The sequence below is a fragment of the Xenopus laevis genome, chromosome 4S (genome assembly GCF_017654675.1).
Source record: "Xenopus laevis strain J_2021 chromosome 4S, Xenopus_laevis_v10.1, whole genome shotgun sequence".
NCBI classification, from domain to species: Eukaryota; Metazoa; Chordata; class Amphibia; order Anura; family Pipidae; genus Xenopus; species Xenopus laevis.
The window spans coordinates 40,520,384-40,540,661 of record NC_054378.1 but is presented as its reverse complement, the minus strand read 5'-3'; the positions used below and the strand labels follow the sequence as shown (position 1 = coordinate 40,540,661).

Below are 20,278 nucleotides of genomic sequence, written 5' to 3'. Positions count from 1 at the left end.
AGCACCTCTTTTCCAGTAGTCCTCTTGGGCAGCCGATTCTAATTATAAGAGATATAATATGTCCACATACAGCATGATCTTATTTTATACTAATTGCCTCTCACTGGGATCAGAAGAAGAAATTGAATACTTTAGTCACACTCTATCTCACAGTGCAAGAACAGTTATAGAGGCATCTATTAAAAAAAACTCATTAACTCATGTTCTGCGGGATGAAACGGGCATTTAATTAAAAGTATGGGACCTATTATTCAAAAACCCGTTATTTAGGGGTTGTTAGGGAATTTGGAAGGCTTTGGAAATCATACATCTTCTACTTTTACATTTCTGGCTGATGTATTTATTTTAGTCTTTACTAGGAAAGTATAACCTTGTTCTGCAGTTGGCATCTGAAAACGATTGACTCAAGGACATAGGAAATTTATAATAAAGGGGTCAAAGACTAGTGTACACACACATTACACATACTCAATTTTAATTATTATAGTTATTTGACCTTTATATTGACTTTTAGTATGTTATTGACTAACCCCCTTGAATCACCAACCTTAGCATACTGTTGGCTACATCAAGGGATATTAATGTCAAATACCTCTTTAAGGACCTATTTTTAGGTCTAACAAAATGAAATCATAAAATGGAAATTATTTTCTAGACATATCAACAGTTAAACACTTGCCTGTACTTTGTCAGTTTTATAAGATGGGAAAATGACAAAATGCACTGATAAATACATTGGAAAATACAGGACAGGCCCTGAAAAATATGTCTGCTCAATCTGGTATAGCAAACAACGTGTCGGGAAATCCTGTATACAAAGCACGACAAACAAAGGATATCTAACTCCACAGAGACTGCCTAACTTGTACCAAAAAGGGAATCATAAATTCAGAAAAAGACTTGGAAGGGTCAGAATATTGATTTTTATCATGGAGCAGGATTGCCACCTGACCAGTATTTGACCAGGCTGTCTGGTAAAAATGATGCTTGCTGGCAGAATTATTAAACGGATTGTTCACCTTTGAGTTAACTTTTAGTATGTAGAGAGGGGCATTCTGAGACAATTGATTTTAATTTTTTATTTGTGGTTTTTGAGTTATTTAGTTTTTTTATTTAGCAGCTCTCCAGTTTGCAATGTCAGCACTATGGTTGCTATGGTCAAAATTACCCTGGCAACCATGCATTGATTTAAATAAGAGACATGATTATGAAAAGGAGAGGGTTTGAAAAGAAAGATGAGTAATAACAAGTAGCAATAACAATACATTTGTAGCCTTACAGGGCATAATGGTATCTTGGAACTACCAAATATTCTTCATCTCAGAAGTGGTAGAGACAGTGGCATAACCAGATGTTACTGGGCCCCACAGCAAATTAATTTTACAAACATATCCAGAGGTTGTCCTGTACCAATAGATGTTGAAATTGCTCCATGTTTGGGCCTCATGGGGCCCCCTAAATCTCCTAGGTCCCCCTGCAGCCACAGGGTCTGCTTCCTCTGTAGTTACGCCCCTGGGTAGAGGATGTGGTTTCCAGCCCTTTTCCCAAAGGAGTATGTCAAAAATGTACAGCTGTCAGCCTCTCGTATTTATAAGGCTGAGTCGCTTGGATGGTAAGTGTGTGTGTGTGTGTTGGGAGAAAATAAAATAACAAAAAGCAAGGCGCCTGTTCTCATACAATTCTGGGATTCTTGTTGACAGGGAGTGCTCCATAATCTGGAAACCAGTTATCCAAAAAGCCCTGAAATTCAGACATGCCATTTGCCATAGTGTCCTGTGTAAACAAACAAGTTTTCATTTTTGAAGTGAACAACAGTTCACCATGACTCCATGAGTATAAGTGACACCCTGCATGCACTAATAATAGCACTATAATAACATTCTCCAAAAACTCATCTCTCATTTCTTGCTATAAATCCATGGGCACCTGGTTGGCTGGCAAGCTGAGCTTTATATGGGGCTGGTTATGGAGCTGTGGACAGTGTTGGACTGACCCACCGGGATATCAGGAAAACTCCCGGTGGGCCCAGGTGGGCCTCTTGCTTCTAACTTCTAATTTGGCCTATTTCATGGTCATTCCCTATTTCTTTATTGGAACAAAAAGGCTTATTAATGGAAGAACAGAGGATAGTATGTAGAGAAAAGAGACTAGGAGAATAAAGAGGTTGAGTGAGGAGAGGAGGAATAATAGTTTGGAAAGTGGGCCCTCAGCCTAAGGTTTTCTGGTGGGCCCCTGGTATCCCAGTCAGACTCTGGCTGTGGATCAATGTGTGACCAGCCTTTGTTTCCACATGCAAATTAGATTCTTAGGGGTTGAGATGTTTATAGGACCAGTTAATAGGTAGGGCATAGTAGGCACTTGGGCACCAGCATCACAGGGACATCTTGAGGAGAGAAATGACCTGAGAATATATTATATTTGTCAACAATTTTCAAAAATTTAAATTTTTATACCTCGTGGATATCCATCCCACAGCTGGGGTTTAGCAGGTTGGACATCCTGGAATTACATAAATCCAATGCCAGGTTGCCTTATCTATCATTTTTGTCTCACTGCAGCTCTGCTTTATGACTCAGAGTTCAGAGCGGAAAAGTCATCTCTTGTTAATCACAGACAAAAGTGTGTGGCATCAATCTCTCCCCATGTCTAAAAAGAGCCACATTGGGGCCTTGCTGAGTCACAAACAAAACATTCCTCACATTTCATGCCTGTCACACATTCCTCTTGACAGTGTGTGTGTATTTATTAGGGAGGCAGGTTGGGTACCATGAAATAAATAGAATTCTTATCCCTAGAAGCATCTCTGCTTACAGTCCAACTATGACCAACAGATCCTTCCCTCCAAGTACCATGTACTTGACAGCTGCAGCTCAGGCCACTCCTGTTGCTATTTGGAGATGAAGCATCTCACAGGTAGCATATTACTGATGGTACCCTGGATAATTCATCCAAATTCTGCTCTCTGAAAAATATTTCTACTAATTTATCAACACAGGGCACAGAGACTGAAAAACTGTAAAGTTTCATGTTGAAATCAAAATCCCTCTGCCTAAAATGAAATTCACATTCAGTTGCAAAATCCACATCTCAGGCAAATTCATGATTCCCCGTCCCAATGCCACATGCACTAGAGAATACTCGGTACTGGTGCTTCATTTAATAATTACACAGAGTACATTAGAGGTTATTTACAGGTTACATCTCTAGATTTTCTTTATATGCACCATGGGAGGAAACTTTGGGGCTTTGGAAAATTAACTGGCATGTATGTTTTTCCATTGGCAATTTACTTTGTTGTGGGTGGAAAAGCATTTTTGGGAGATTCCTTGCCAATGTTAGAAAAGATTTCACCGTGGGGGAAATATCTCCCTGTCTGCCATCACCCTAAAGTAAGGGAGAGATAAGTTCAATGAACAAAGTCCAACTTTCAAATTAAATTGGCAAAAAATAGGATTTTTTAAAATTAAAAAATTTAATTTCTACATTTATTGTTTTAATTTTTAGTAAAGGTGTTTTTAAGGTGTCTCTGTTTTCAAATGAGGAGTGTGTGGAGGCATGGTTAAACAACTATAGTAAGTTTTGTATTTTCAAATTATGTATATAGAAATACTGTAGCACTGTGAGTGTATTGGCCCATAAACTGTCACTCTGCACAGCTCTACGTTTCAATCATCACTGAGGTCAGCCTTGAACTGAGCTATTTTAAAAGAAGTGAGGGCATTTTGGATGTTTTGACAATAATTAAGCCCATAAGGTTAAAACCACTGTGTGTGCCATTGCCTCAAATGCGTAATGATGGTATCCCTGTGGTTGTGGGATGTATATGTATATGAATGTATTGGCCAGTAGCGCATGCAGCAGTAATTAGTGCAGGGAAAGAAGGCATGGGATTTCGGCCATGTATTTAGAAGCTGCACTATAACCACACAATAAATTAATGAGTGAGTGTCTGTACCAGAACCACAACAGCTGTAAACCAGGCTTTTGACTGTAACAAAACCCACACACACTCTTCCCTGGCAGAGCTCTGATCTCATTGCTAGGGATGTAGCGAACGTCGGAAAAAAAGTTCGCGAACATATTCGCGAACTTGCGCAAAAATGCGAGCGGTTCGCGAACGGTTCGCGAACCCCATAGACTTCAATGGGAAGGCGAACTTTAACATCTAGAAAAGACATTTCTGGCCAGAAAAATGATTTTAAAGTTGTTTAAAGGGTGCAACGACCTGGACAGTGGCATGCCAGAGGGGGATCAAGGGCAAAAATGTATCTGAAAAATCTGCCTGTGTGTGCTTGGAAGAGATAGTGTAGGGGGAGAGCTGTTAGTGATTTCAGGGACAGATGATAGTAAGTTTGCTGGCTAGTAATCTGCTTGATACTGCTCTGTATTGGAGGGACAGAAGTCTGCAGGGATTTGAGGGACATTTTAGCTTAGGTAGCTTTGCTGGCTAGTAATCTACTGTTCTCTTTAAACAACTGCCATACGTTGACCTTGTAGGCATTGTTTGCCCAGTTTTTTTGGACGCAGCCACTGAAGCACAGTTGCCAGAAAAAATATGCCATATAAATGCTGAAAATAGTCATTTTTCGCCATACGTTGACCTTGTAGACATTGTTTGCCCAGTTTTTTTGGACGCAGCCACTGAAGCACAGTTGCCAGAAAAAATATGCCATATAAATGCTGAAAATAGTAATTTTTCGCCATACGTTGACCTTGTAGACATTGTTTGCCCAGTTTTTTTGGTTGCAGCCACTGAAGCACAGTTGCCAGAAAAAATATGCCACATAAATGCTGAAAATAGTCATTTTTTGCCATATACGTTGAGTCAACGTATGGCAAAAAATGACTATTTTCAGCATTTATATGGCATATTTTTTCTGGCCTCTGTGCTTCAGTGGCTGTGGCCAAAAAAACTGGGCAAACAATGCCTACAAGGTCAACGTCGTTGACCTTGTAGGCATTGTTTGCCCAGTTTTTTTGGCCACAGCCACTGAAGCACAGAGGCCAGAAAAAATATGCCATATAAATGCTGAAAATAGTAATTTTTTGGTCGCAGCCACTGAAGCACAGTTGCCAGAAAAATTATGCCATATAAATGCTGAAAATATAAATTTTTTTGGTTGCAGCCACTGAAGCACAGAGGCCAGAAAAATTATGCCATATAAATGCAGAAAATATGCATTTTTTTGGTCGCAGCCACTGAAGCACAGTTGCCAGAAAAAATATGCCATATAAATGCTGAAAATAGTAATTTTTTTGGTTGCAGCCACTGAAGCACAGAGGCCAGAAAAATTATGCCATATAAATGCAGAAAATATGCATTTGTTTGGTCGCAGCCACTGAAGCACAGTTGACAGAAAAATTATGCCATATAAATGCTGAAAATATAAATTTTTTTGGTTGCAGCCACTGAAGCACAGAGGCCAGAAAAATTATGTCATATAAATGCAGAAAATAGGCATTTTTTTGGTCGCAGCCACTGAAGCACAGAGGCCAGAAAAAATTAAACCAGTAGGGTTTGCACCCTAGTTTGTAACGGTGGCGGAGGGAGGAGGAGGACGCTAAAGGACAGCTGTGTGTGGAGTCATGAGGCTTGAAGAGAAGGACAGCTGCATAGAAGTCAGAACAAGTCTTCCGGCGTGCAGTAACCCTCCGAGATCCACCCCTCATTCATTTTAATAAAGGTCAGGTAATCGACACTTTTGTGACCTAGGCGAGTTCTCTTCTCAGTTACAATCCCTCCTGCTGCACTGAAGGTCCTTTCTGAGAGCACACTTGAGGCTGGGCAAGACAAGAGGTTCATGGCAAATTGTGACAGCTCTGGCCACAGATCAAGCCTGCGCACCCAGTAGTCCAGGGGTTCATCGCTCCTCAGAGTGTCGATATCTGCAGTTAATGCCAGGTAGTCCGCTACCTGCCGGTCGAGGCGTTCTTTGAGGGTGGATCCAGAAGGGTTGTGGCGCTGCCTTGGACAGAAAAACATTTGCATGTCTGACGTTACAGACTGGCCAAAGGGCTTTGTCCTTGCAGGTGTGCTCGTGGCAGGATTACTGGCACCTCTGCCCCTGGAATGTTGATGAGTTCCTGAAGTGACATCACCCTTAAAAGCATTGTACAACATGTTTTGCAGGCTGGTTTGTAAATGCCGCATCTTTTCGGACTTGTGGTATGTTGGTAACATTTCTGACACTTTATGCTTGTACCGAGGGTCTAGTAGCGTTGCGACCCAGTACAGGTCCTTCTCCTTAAGCCTCTTGATACGGGGGTCCTTCAACAGGCATGACAGCATGAAAGACCCCATTCTCACAAGGTTGGATGCAGAGCTATCCATCTCCGCTTCCTCATTATCAAGGACTGCATCATCCACGGTCTCCTCCCCCCAGCCACGTACAAGACCAGGGGTCCCCAAAAGGTCACCACTAGCCCCCTGGGAAGCCTGCTCCTGTTGGTCCTCCTCCTCCTCCTCCACAAAGCCACCTTCCTCCTCTGACTCCACTTCTGGCACCTCTCCCTGCGTTGCAGCAGGTGCCTGGGTTCGTTCTGGTGATTCCGACCAGAAATCGCGCGCTTCCAGCTCCTCGTCACGCTGGTCTACAGCCTCATCTGTCACTCGTCGCACGGCACGCTCCAGGAAGAAAGCGAAGGGTATTAGGTCGCTGATGGTGCCTTCGGTGCGACTGACCATATTTGTCACCTCTTCAAAAGGTCGCATGAGCCTGCAGGCATCGCGCATAAGCACCCAGTAACGGGGGAAAAAAATCCCCAGCTGTGCAGATCCAGTCCTACCACCCAGTTCAAAAAGGTACTCGTTGACGGCCCTTTGTTGTTGCAGCAGACGTTCCAACATAAGGAGCGTTGAATTCCAGCGAGTCTGGCTGTCAGAAATCAAACGCCTGACTGGCATGTTGTAGCGCTGCTGAATGTCAGCAAGGCGTGCCATGGCTGTGTAGGAACGTCTGAAATGGGCCGACACCTTTCTGGACTGGGTGAGAACGTCCTGGAATCCTGGGTACTTGGAGACAAAACGTTGGACTATTAAATTTAACACATGTGCCATGCAGGGCACATGTGTTAAATTGCCTAGTCTCAACGCTGCCAACAGATTGCTTCCATTGTCACACACCACTTTTCCGATCTGCAGTTGGTGTGGGGTCAGCCACCGATCGGCCTGTGACTGCAGAGATGACAGGAGTACAGATCCGGTATGGTTTTTGCTTTCCAGGCACGTCATCCCCAAGACAGCGTGACAACGGCGTACCTGGCACGTCGAATAGCCTAGGGGGAGCTGGGGGTGCACAGGTGTGGAGGAGGAGAAGGAGGACCCAGCAGCAGAGTAAGAAGAAGAAGAAGACGAGGTAGAGAGCGATGGAGGAGTAGAGGTGGTGGCAGAACCGCGTGCAATCCGTGGCGGTGACACCAACTCCACTGTTGTTGTTGAGCTACCCATTCCCTGCTTCCCAGCCATTACCAAGTTCACCCAGTGGGCAGTGTAGGTGACATACCTGCCCTGACCATGCTTGGAGGACCATGCGTCAGTAGTCATATGGACCTTTGGCCCAACACTAAGTGACAGAGATGCGGTAACTTGGCTCTGCACATGTTGGTACAGGTGTGGTATTCCCTTTTTAGAAAAAAAATTGCGGCTGGGTACCTTCCACTGCGGTGTCCCAATTGCTACAAATTTGCGGAAGGCCTCAGAGTCCACCAGCTGGTATGGTAAAAGCTGGCGGGCTAAGAGTGCAGACAAGCCAGCTGTCAGACGCCGGGCAAGGGGGTGACAGTCAGACATTGGCTTCTTACGCTCAAACATGGCCTTCACAGAAACTTGGCTGGTGGCAGATGACTGGGAATGGGAACAGGTGGTCAAGGTGGAAGGCGGAGTGGAGGGTGGTTCAGACGGGTCAAGGAGAGCAGAGGTAGAGCAGTAAGATGCTGGACCAGAAGGAGTGTGGCTTTTAGTTTGCCTGTTGCCTTTGAGGTGTTGCTCCCAAAGTGCTTTGTGCTTGCCGCTCATGTGCCTTCGCATAGAAGTTGTACCTATGTGGCTGTTGGGCTTACCAAGGCTCAGTTTCTGACTGCACTCATTGCAAATTACAATGCTTTTGTCAGAGGCACACACATTAAAAAAATCCCACACTGCTGACTTTTTGGAAGTGTGCGATCTGGCGGTAACAGTAGAAGTTGGCGGAGTTTGCGGTATTGGCGGCAATGGCGGGTGCGTTGGCCGGCTGAACACAGGTGCCGATACATGTTGTTGCCCTACTGATCCCTGCGGGCTGTCCTCCCTGCTTCTTCTAAGTCTTATTCTCCTACTGCCTCTCTGACTCTCCGTCTCTCCATCTGAACTACCCTCCTCTTGCTCTCTTCTACTAGGCACCCACAAAACATCAATCTCCTCATCATCATTCTCCTCAGATGCATCAATTTCTTCTGACACATCACAGAAGGAAGCAGCAGCGGGGACCTCCTCCTCATCACTCATTATGTCCATCTCTATCGTGTTCTCTGCCAGAATTAAATCTGGTGTAAGGTCCTCATCTCCTTCATCTTCTTCTGGCAATAATGGTTGCGCATTACTCAGTTCAAGAAACTCATTGGAAAATAACTCCTCTGACCCCAGTGAAGAAGGGGCACCGGTGGTGGAGGAAGTGTTACGTGGGGTGGCCATAGCAGTGGAGGATGAGGAGGATGTTGTGGTAAAGTTAGAAACGGTAGAGGATGGGGTGTGCTGTGTAAGCCAGTCAACTACCTCTTCAGCATTTTGGGAGTTCAGGGTCATTGGCTTTTTAAAACTGGGCAATTTGCTAGGGCCACAGGATTGCATAGCAGCACGGCCCCTAGCACGGCCTCTGCGTGGCGGCCTGCCTTTGCCTGGCATTATTTTTAAAAAAACAACAACAACAACAAAAACTCAGTTGGTTTTTCTGGAAACGATAATACACACAGCTAGATGGCGGGTTGAAGAAAACACTGTGCAAATAATGCCTACAAAGTCAACGTATACACTACTACAGCGGTGGATACGGATTACGTAAAATATATGAATGCTGCTTGAAAAAAAGTAACTCAAGTGGTTTTTCTAGAGACGATAATATTATCAATATTTAGACAAAATGTGAACAAGGTCACACAGCTCGATGGCGGGTTGAAGAAAACACTGTGCAAATAATGCCTACAAGGTCAACGTATACACTACTACAGCGGTGGATACGGATTACGTAAAATATATGAATGCTGCTTGAAAAAAAGTAACTCAAGTGGTTTTTCTAGAGACGATAATATTATCAATATTTAGACAAAATGTGAACAAGGTCACACAGCTCGATGGCGGGTTGAAGAAAACAGTGTGCAAATAATGCCTACAAGGTCAACGTATACACTACTACAGCGGTGGATACGGATTACGTAAAATATATGAATGCTGCTTGAAAAAAAGTAACTCAAGTGGTTTTTCTAGAGACGATAATATTATCAATATTTAGACAAAATGTGAACAAGCTCACACAGCTCGATGGCGGGTTGAAGAAAACAGTGTGCAAATAATGCCTACAAGGCCAACGTATACACTACTACAGCGGTGGATACGGATTACGTAAAATATATTATGGCTGCTTGAAAAAAGTGACTCCGGTGTTTTTTCTGGAGACGGTAATATTATGGATATTTAGACAGAATGGGAACAAGGTCACACAGCTCGATGGCGGGTTGAAGAAAACAGTGTGCAAATAATGCCTACAAGGCCAACGTATACACTACTACAGCGGTGGATACGGATTACGTAAAATATATTATGGCTGCTTGAAAAAAGTGACTCCGGTGTTTTTTCTGGAGACGGTAATATTATGGATATTTAGACAGAATGGGAACAAGGTCACACAGCTCGATGGCGGGTTGAAGAAAACAGTGTGCAAATAATGCCTACAAGGCCAACGTATACACTACTACAGCGGTGGATACGGATTACGTAAAATATATTATGGCTGCTTGAAAAAAGTGACTCCGGTGTTTTTTCTGGAGACGGTAATATTATGGGTATTTAGACAGAATGGGAACAAGGTCACACAGCTCGATGGCGGGTTGAAGAAAACAGTGTGCAAATAATGCCTACAAGGCCAACGTATACACTACTACAGCGGTGGATACGGATTACGTAAAATATATTATGGCTGCTTGAAAAAAGTGACTCCGGTGTTTTTTCTGGAGACGGTAATATTATGGATATTTAGACAGAATGGGAACAAGGTCACACAGCTCGATGGCGGGTTGAAGAAAACAGTGTGCAAATAATGCCTACAAGGCCAACGTATACACTACTACAGCGGTGGATACGGATTACGTAAAATATATTATGGCTGCTTGAAAAAAGTGACTCCGGTGTTTTTTCTGGAGACGGTAATATTATGGATATTTAGACAGAATGGGAACAAGGTCACACAGCTCGATGGCGGGTTGAAGAAAACAGTGTGCAAATAATGCCTACAAGGCCAACGTATACACTACTACAGCGGTGGATACGGATTACGTAAAATATATTATGGCTGCTTGAAAAAAGTGACTCCGGTGTTTTTTCTGGAGACGGTAATATTATGGATATTTAGACAGAATGGGAACAAGGTCACACAGCTCGATGGCGGGTTGAAGAAAACAGTGTGCAAATAATGCCTACAAGGCCAACGTATACACTACTACAGCGGTGGATACGGATTACGTAAAATATATTATGGCTGCTTGAAAAAAGTGACTCCGGTGTTTTTTCTGGAGACGGTAATATTATGGATATTTAGACAGAATGGGAACAAGGTCACACAGCTCGATGGCGGGTTGAAGAAAACAGTGTGCAAATAATGCCTACAAGGCCAACGTATACACTACTACAGCGGTGGATACGGATTACGTAAAATATATTATGGCTGCTTGAAAAAAGTGACTCCGGTGTTTTTTCTGGAGACGGTAATATTATGGATATTTAGACAGAATGGGAACAACGTCACACAGCTCGATGGCGGGTTGAAGAAAACAGTGTGCAAATAATGCCTACAAGGCCAACGTATACACTACTACAGCGGTGGATACGGATTACGTAAAATATATTATGGCTGCTTGAAAAAGTGACTCCGGTGTTTTTCTGGAGACGGTAATATTATGGATATTTAGACAGAATGGGAACAAGGTCACACAGCTCGATGGCGGGTTGAAGAAAACAGTGTGCAAATAATGCCTACAAGGCCAACGTATACACTACTACAGCGGTGGATACGGATTACGTAAAATATATTATGGCTGCTTGAAAAAAGTGACTCCGGTGTTTTTTCTGGAGACGGTAATATTATGGATATTTAGACAGAATGGGAACAAGGTCACACAGCTCGATGGCGGGTTGAAGAAAACAGTGTGCAAATAATGCCTACAAGGCCAACGTATACACTACTACAGCGGTGGATACGGATTACGTAAAATATATGAATGCTGCTTGAAAAAAGTGACTCCGGTGTTTTTTCTGGAGACGGTAATATTATGGATATTTAGACAGAATGGGAACAAGGTCACACAGCTCGATGGCGGGTTGAAGAAAACAGTGTGCAAATAATGCCTACAGGGCAAATAATGCCTAAAAGGTCAACTTATACACTACTACAGCGGTAGTAAAATAAAAAAAAGTAAAATAAAAAAAAAATGAATATTAAAAAAAAAAAATTAAAGTTGGTGCTGCTGAACTACTAGGAGCAGCAGATTAGCACACCAGTCCCACTCCCCAACACTGCTAGACTAATAGCACTGGGCTCTTATAGTAGTAGTAGTAGTAGTAGTAGTAAAACAACAAAAAAATAAATAAAAGCAGTCCTTACAAGGACTACTGTTATTGCAGCAGTCAGCAGATGAGATCAGAAGCAGGACAGCTGCCCACTGCAGCTACATACAGAGCACTGCAGTAGAAGGTAGATTACTAGCCAGCAAAGCTACCTAAGCTAAAATGTCCCTCAAACCCCTGCAGACTTCTGTCCCTCCAATAACAGAGCAGTATCAAAACGATTACTAGCCAGCAAACTTTCAACTGTCCCTGAAATCACTAACAGGCAGCAGCTCTCTCCCTACACTATCTCTTCAGCACACACAGGCAGAGTGAAAAAACGCTGCAGGGCTTCGGTTTTTATAGGGAAGGGGAGTGGTCCAGGGGAGAGCTTCCTGATTGGCTGCCATGTACCTGCTGGTCTGGGGTGAGAGGGCAAAAAAAAGCGCCAACAATGGCGAACCCAAAATGGCGAACGTCGCGCGACGTTCGCGAACTTCCGGCGAGTGCGAACACCCGATGTTCGCGCGAACAAGTTCGCCGGCGAACAGTTCGCGACATCTCTACTCATTGCATTTGTTCTTTTTCATCATCATCTTTAGTCTCAGACTCTGGGAGTGACAAGGGAGAAACTTTGATCTCAGTAGTGAGGGGCAGTGATGCTTCAGCAGCTTGGCACAAGCATAAGCAATACTGAGCCCCACAGAAAAAAAACATTTTAGGGACTCCTCATCTCAAAACTTTAGAGAACATTATTTGTTCAGTTTGCATATACTGTCAATAAGCATCATGCCAATTATTCCTGGATTACCTGGGAAGAAAAGGTTTTTTAGAAGTACCTGGGGTACATCCTAAAGTGGCCATAGACGTACAGATTTACCTTCACATCGGATGAACAGATGAACAATCGTTTGGTGCCATCTCCCGAACTGCCACTAACCATTCAGATCAAATAAAGTAGTAAAAGAACAGATCAAACGATGTTCTGCCCCTGACAGCAAACGTACAAAAGTTATGTCCGACAAAGCTGGTGACAGTCTCCCACTGATATCATCAGATCAGGATGGAATACATGTAGAGATATTATCGGTAGTCAACAGAAATTTTCTAAGCTGTTCGATTGTCTGAACGACACGAAAAATGTGGGGACACTCCACACACGGCCAGAAAATCCTACAAATCAAAGATTCATATGATCTAATGTTTGCGTCTATGGCCATCTTTATTGTTGGATGACTTGGAAACAAACAGGGCAGTCTGTGTCTGTGTGGATACACTAATCAAAGTAGCGTTGCTTATAGGCAAATGATAAGGAGTAAGACCAGAGTCACACTAGGTGTTTTTCCTGCCTTCGTTTCTATAAATGTGCTGCAGCAGCAGCAGCAAAATCTGCTTCATGTGTGCGCTCATAGTACATCAATAACACGGAGCAGGTGGGATAGAATCAGAGTTTTCTCTGCTAGCATTTCTATACAGGCCTAGTGTGTCACTGGCCTTAAGTATACTTCTCATTTGCCTTTGAACCACGTCAGCCCGGGTATAGCCAGATTTAGGAACCGAGTGGAGCAAACTCATTCTCAGCAGGCTCATTTTTATCCCAATGAGTGCCAGCTAACTCTTATAAATTAATTTCCAATATTATGCATTGCTCCTCTGAGATAACTTCTCTGGGAATAAATTATTTAGCACGGCCTAATTTATTTATACAGGCATTTGGAGAATTCTCTCTACTCTCTGCTGACTTTGACATATTTTTTTTCATATGGGATCTCAGTTCAAAATTCACCAAAAACAGACAACAATAAAAAATGTATTTTCATAAGCCTGCTATTGATCATTTTCCATAGAGTGGATCTAATGTTTCCTTTAACAGCATCAGAGTGTACACAGTCCTAAGTAATCTCTGGCATCCACACTTCAATACTGTGCAATGTGTTGTCTATAGAGAAGCCATCAATAGAGAAAGATAAACAGTATCACCAAGTGTGTAACAAATCTTAATTATCTACTCTGTAAGTCTGTGAAGTTATAGAAAGAGCAAATGTTAGCACTTTGTGACCCTGCCTAGTCTGGGAAACACTTTACATCCCCCTCTTTGTGTTTATGGCTGACACTATAGGTGTGAGAAATAACCCCATTTTATACAAACGGATCAGGATAAAACAAACTGACTGCTAAAGAAACCTGCCAGAGCCAAAAAGAAAAGACCATAAAGTATTTCATAACAAGAGATAGTGATGATGATGGACAAACGTTCTATGGGTTACTGTTACCAGGGGAGTTAGATAAGGGATTAAAGGTGATTGAATAATGTCTTTCCAACATTTATTCGATTAGGTGCTGTTGTTTTGGAACATCCCAAAATCCTTTGAGAGCAAATATCTGCTGCGGGCTGCTGGGTATTGCCATTTACCAACAGTTGGGAAGCCACATGTTAAGAGTGCTGATTTTACACATCAGCGACTTATAAAAGCACATAGTAAGAAAGTAAAAAACAGTTTCCGTTTTTATTTTTGAGGGTTCATTATCAGAATAAACAAATCCCTAAGCTTTACCACCATAGCTGGAAGGCTACTCAAATCCACCACAACGAATATCCCAGAGCTAAATAAAGACAGTAAAGCAACACTAGATTCCCTCTTTAAGAAGGTGCACCCCTGGCACATCCAGTTGGCAGTAAGGAGTGGGTGCCTTACCTGGCACAAGAAGGGCATCAGAAAGCACATGGCAAGTAGGCTCCTGCTCTCCATCCTGGCAGGGACGAGGGGGCTCTCACTGGAAAAGGACAAGGGGCAGTGTGTCCGACTATCTCTGCCACTAAGTCCCTCTCCTGGTGTGACTGACAGCACAAGTGTTCTGAGACTAAAGGAAACTTTACTCCACTGTTAGGGGTGGGAGGGGGAACCACAGGGGAGCAGGGGGGAGTGATCTGGGGGCAGGGAGTGCTGCAGCTGTGCCTAACATGCTGCCTTCTCTCTTCAAGGTCACCTGTTTGCCTAAAATGTTGAGGTGATGCTGGGAGAGGTAATCCTGCCTTCCACACTTTCTGCAGCTGCTACCTGTATCTGCTGTCTCCCTAGTAGAAATAGAATAAAATAAATAATATATATAATGGGCACTGGTACCCAACAGGATGCCTGTACTTGATACCAGCCTGAGCCTACAGTATAGAACCTTCATGGTAATGAACATGCAGAGTTGCAGAGCAGGTGTAGTTAACACAGACCCCATGGACCCCCCCCCCCCAATCTACCCATTGATGCCATGTTGTTAGAATACATTTTACACATGTGAACACAAATATGTCATGTTGGGTAAAACATTGTGCAGTGTCATTAGACTGAAAATTTGTATTCTGCACAACCAGAAGAATTTTTCTTTCTGTCTGTCATTTAAATCGCTATCTCTTTACTGTGGTCGCAAGCCCTAGCAACAAAATGGCATATTTAGAACTTGACTTCATGCTGCTAAAGCTGGGGCATTGGGAAGAACCCCCTTATAGAATGCTACACATGTTACCTCTCCTAAACCTAGTTAAGAGCTGGGTTTAACAGGCTGAGTATTCTCACTCTCTGCAATAGACATGGAGGTCAAGTTTAAAAGTTTAAAGAAATTAAACATATTGCTAATATGCTGTTTTCCCATATATATATATATATATATATATATATATATATATATATATATATATATATATATATATATATATATATATATATATATATATATATATATATATATATATATATAGTGAATAAAGTACCCCCTCTTGTAAAATATAAGGATATTATAAGTTACCAAGGAGTTTCATGACCATATTTTTATACAGGTCATGGAACTCCGAGGTAACTTATAATATCCTCATATTTTACAACTGGGGGTACTTTATTTATTATAATACACAAATTTTAGTGAGTCATGTGACAGAAATTACATCACTACTCACCGTTTATAACTGATGACATCACTACTCACCGTTTATAAAGGATATAATTTACAAGATATTCATGGCTTTTGTGTATTATATCAATATAAATCACCTGTTTCACCACATTACAAAAACACTCAATAATGAGTAAATTGCAGCACAAGCAAAGTATATCGTTTTTTTGCTGTTAGTTGTTGTTCGTTATTATTATTGTAAATTATTATTATTACTATTATTAACATGTATTTTTAGAGCACCATCATATTTCACAGTGCTGTAAAAAATAAATGCATTTATACAAAGAATATCCAGAATTACATATATAGTGACCAGTGACTGATACAAAGGTGAAGAGGGTAAATAAAGTCACATCCCTTACACACTAGAACAGGGATCCCCAACCTTTTGAACCTGTGAGCAACATTCAGAAGTAAAAGGAGTTGGGGAGCAACACTAGCATGAAAAATATTCTTGGGGTGCCAAATAAGGGCTGTGATTGGCCATTTAGTAGTCCCTATGTGGATTGTCAACATACATTGAGGCTCTGTTTGGCAGTTCACCTTGTTGTTATGCAACCAACTTGCCTCCAAGTCTGGAATTCAAAAATAAGCACCTGCTTTGAGGCCACTGAGAGCAACATCCAAGGGGTTGGAGAGCAACATGTTACTCACTAGCTACTGGTTGTGGATCACTGCACTAGAAAATAAATTCAAAGGAGCATTTGTTTATTCCAAAAGGAGTGTGAAACAGGGCTCTTCATAATTGTGTCACCTCATATAGGAAATGTTACTGGTACAGAAATAAAACACACTCCTCTCCTGTAGGGTTTCAGCGGGAAGCTATAAGTGTATTTGCAGATCTGCAGCCTGCCATTCTGGCTCTATGCACATTCTTCAAGGCTCGTGGGAATTTGTGGGACCGGTTTGGTTTACAGACTTGAAGGGGAAGCTGTGACATGGCAGCTGTTGCTAAACTGCATTAAACAGTTGTTAGACGATGCTGAGAATTCATAATCAAAATGGATTGCTTTTGCCTTTCCCCAGAATTATAGTAATATGATCTGTTTATGGCTAAATGCGATGGATGTGTCTTTACTCAGCTGCTATGTAATATTGCTACTGGATGCTTTGATGAGACAAATGCTGCTGTTATACAAATACTACAAAAAATACATACAGTACATTAAAGAAGTGTAGGAGATGGGCAAAATAAGAGACCCTGCTTTTCTGGAATTAGAGACTGACTCCTTTGGACTTACCTGTCAATGTGAGGATTACGTCAGAATCAGCTTTTATGTAAAAAAATAAAGTGTTTTAAAGGTATCAGGGAGGCATTTTGGCGCTCTTCGTAAAGTGCCACCTGAGGCAATACCTTGTGTCATCATTTTAGAAGTGACCCTTTCTGGGATACTGGACAATTCTCCCCTTCCCATAGCCCCACAGTTTAGCGATATTCATTTCTAGGGTCAGTGGAAACCATGAACAAGGGTTTCCCCTGCCACTTACACAAATAGGCTGGTTCTGCTTCCAATAAGGATTCATTATGTCTTAGTTTGGATCAAGTATAAGGTACTGTTTTATTATTACAGAGAAAAGAAAATCATTCTTAAAAATTTGGATTATTTTATTTTTACGGACTGGGAGACAGCCTTTATGCAATTCCGATCTTTCTGGAGAAAGGGATAATGGATAACCCGCCTCATACCCATATTAAAATCACATTTTATTACACATAGTACTATATAAATAAAGACATATATACATACAATATTGCTGATTTTATATATATGTATATATTCTATATATTGTGACCTGGCCATTTTCTGAGTAATGGATCTTTCTGTAATTTGGATCTTCATACCTTAAGTCTACTAGAAAATCATGTAAACATTAAATAAACCCAAGTCTGGTTCTGCTTCCAATAAGGATTAATTACAGTATATCCTAGTTTGGATCAAATACAAGGTACTATATAATTTTTACAGAGAAAAGGGAAATCATTTTTAAAGAATTTGGAATATTTGGATAAAATGGAGCCCATGGGAAACAGCCTTTCCATAATTCAGCTGATGACGTCATGTTTGGCGCCAATTTTTAAATGTATTTAGCTATGCACTTTAGCACTTGCAGTTTATCCTTGAGAAAGGTCCTAATGGGGGCCGAAACGTCGGATATGCATTAAATAAAGAACAGTTGTTAAACAAGAAAATGGAGTGCGGGTCCTTCTGAAACATTATATAAAGCAATTTTGACCTTTGCACAAGGGTTTCTGCCACTTACGGGGATGGTTTACCTTTAAGTTATCAATATCCAGCATGTTTTCACTATTTTCTGAAAACCACTCCGACCAAATCCGTACTGACTTGACCCCATGTTTATCAATCAATTTTGACTAAATTCTTGTGCGGGAAAAGACTAGAAATAATCATGAAAAAATTAGAATCTTAGACATTTTTCGTATTTGTCTCCGACAAAAACCCAGCGTAGATCATGATATCTTCCAATTGTAAACAGGACATCTGCCATTGACTTCTACATGAACTTTGCAGGTCTGAAATGGAGTACTTTTTTATTTGGACTTTTAACACCATTAGGGTTTAATAAATCACAAAAAAATTAGGTTTTTTTTTCAAGGGAAAAATTGTGTTTTCCCCTTTAAAACTCTGACCAGAAAAATTGTAAATACCCCCTTAGTATGTAATAGAATGTCCTATTTGTAGCAACTTTGCAATTGGTTTTCATGATTCATTTTCTATTTTTTTTTTTTTTTTTTTGCTTATTTGCTTTCCTTTTCTCACTCTTTCCAGCTTTCAAATGGGGGGGGGGGGCACTTACCCCATCAGCCAAAACCTATTGCTCTGTGAGGCTACAATTTTATTGCAATTGTTACTTTTTCTTATCAGGCCCTCTGCTAAGCATATGCCATTCTCTTGTTCAAACCAATGCATGGTTGCTAGGGTAAATCAGAACCTACCAACCAGATAGCTGAACTTGAGAGCTGCTGAACAAAAGTGTAAGTACTAAAAACGATTTCAAAATAAATGAAGACCACTTGCAAATTTAAAATGTCTTAGAATAGCAAATGTCTACATCATACTAAAAGATAATTTAAAGGCGATCCACTCCTTTAAAGACCCCTTGCTTTAGACTGACAGACTTTATTAGAGGATATTTTGTGTAGTCTAATGATAAAATAGGAATTCCTACAATGAGCGTGTCCCCAGTAAGTAAGTGGCCATAGTGAGCAGAGTCATAGGAAGCTACTTGTTTTCCTAGGGGGGGGGGTTCATACAGGAGAGACTGGGTCTCTCCCAGAACCTTTTCTCCTTTTTGCAGCTTGAATGGCTGCCCCCATGGCTACACAGCAGCTTATTTATATAAACTTTAATAATGGTCCTGAAGCAAACACACCAATATTATCAGCAGTGCAGTGCAACAGTAGTAATAATTTACTTAGATTGATGCATTCATTTTTGATGTAACTGTTCCCTTAAATGTAAAAAACCCCAACTTTTTTAAATAAAATTTTTTTTTCTAAGATATATATTGACCACTTCATGCAGTAAAGAAAAGATGTGCTGCAGTAAAGTTCCACTTCCAGGTCCCAGCTCCCACAAACACTTTTGCGCTTGTGTGGTGCATCATATGGGAATTATCCAAAATGCTCAGGACCTGGGGTTTTCGGGATAATAGATTTTTCCCATAATTTGGATCATCATACTTTAAGCCCACTAGAAAATCATGTACACCTTAAAGTTATTGTTCAGTGTAAAAATAAAAACTAGGTAAATAGATGTGTAGGTTGTGCAAAATAAAAAATATTAATATAGTCAGTTTAAACCCACATAGGCTGGTTCTGCTTCCAATAAGGATTAATTATGTCTTAGTTTCGATCAAGTATAAGGTACTATTTAATTATTACAGAGAAAAGAAAATCATTTTTAAAAATTTGGATTATTTTATTATAATGGACTGGCAGACAGCATTTATGCAATTCCAATCTTTCTGGAGAAAGGGATAATGGATAACCGGTCTCATACCCATATTAAAATCACATTTTAATACACATAGTGCTATATAAATAAAGATATATATACATACAATATTGTTGATTTTATATATATATATGTATATATTCTGTATAGGTATGGGACCTGTCATCCAGAATGCTTGTGACCTGGCTTATTCTGAGTAATGGATCTGTCTGTAATTTGGATCTTCATACCTTAAGTCTACTAGAAAATCATGTAAACATAAGGATATAAGGATTAATTACAGTATATCCTAGTTTGGATCAAATTCAAGGTACTATATAATTTTTACAGAGAAAAGGGAAATCATTTTTAAAGAATTTGGAATATTTGGATAAAATGGAGCCCATGGGAAACAGCCTTTCCATAATTCAGCTGATGACGTCATGTTTGGCGCCAATTTTTAAATGTATTTAGCTATGCACTTTAGCACTTGCAGTTTATCCTTGAGAAAGGTCCTAATGGGGGGCAAAACGGCGGATATGCATTAAAGGGCAGCATGTACAGCCAAAAAATAAAATCCAATTTTTAC

At 41.1% G+C, this 20,278-nt stretch overlaps 1 protein-coding gene across 1 annotated transcript in view; it reads right to left on the bottom strand.

The window, feature by feature from the left end:
• Nucleotides 1–14,655, bottom strand: part of cdh15.S (cadherin 15 S homeolog) — a 35,222-nt gene extending 20,567 nt beyond the window's left edge. Inside the window, exon 1 of the mRNA XM_018260506.2 lies at nt 14,485–14,655. Within this exon, the coding sequence (XP_018115995.1) occupies nt 14,485–14,538 (54 nt within the window). The 5' untranslated portion in view covers nt 14,539–14,655. The remainder of the gene's footprint in view (nt 1–14,484) is intronic.
• Between the last annotated feature and the right edge of the window lie 5,623 nt (nt 14,656–20,278).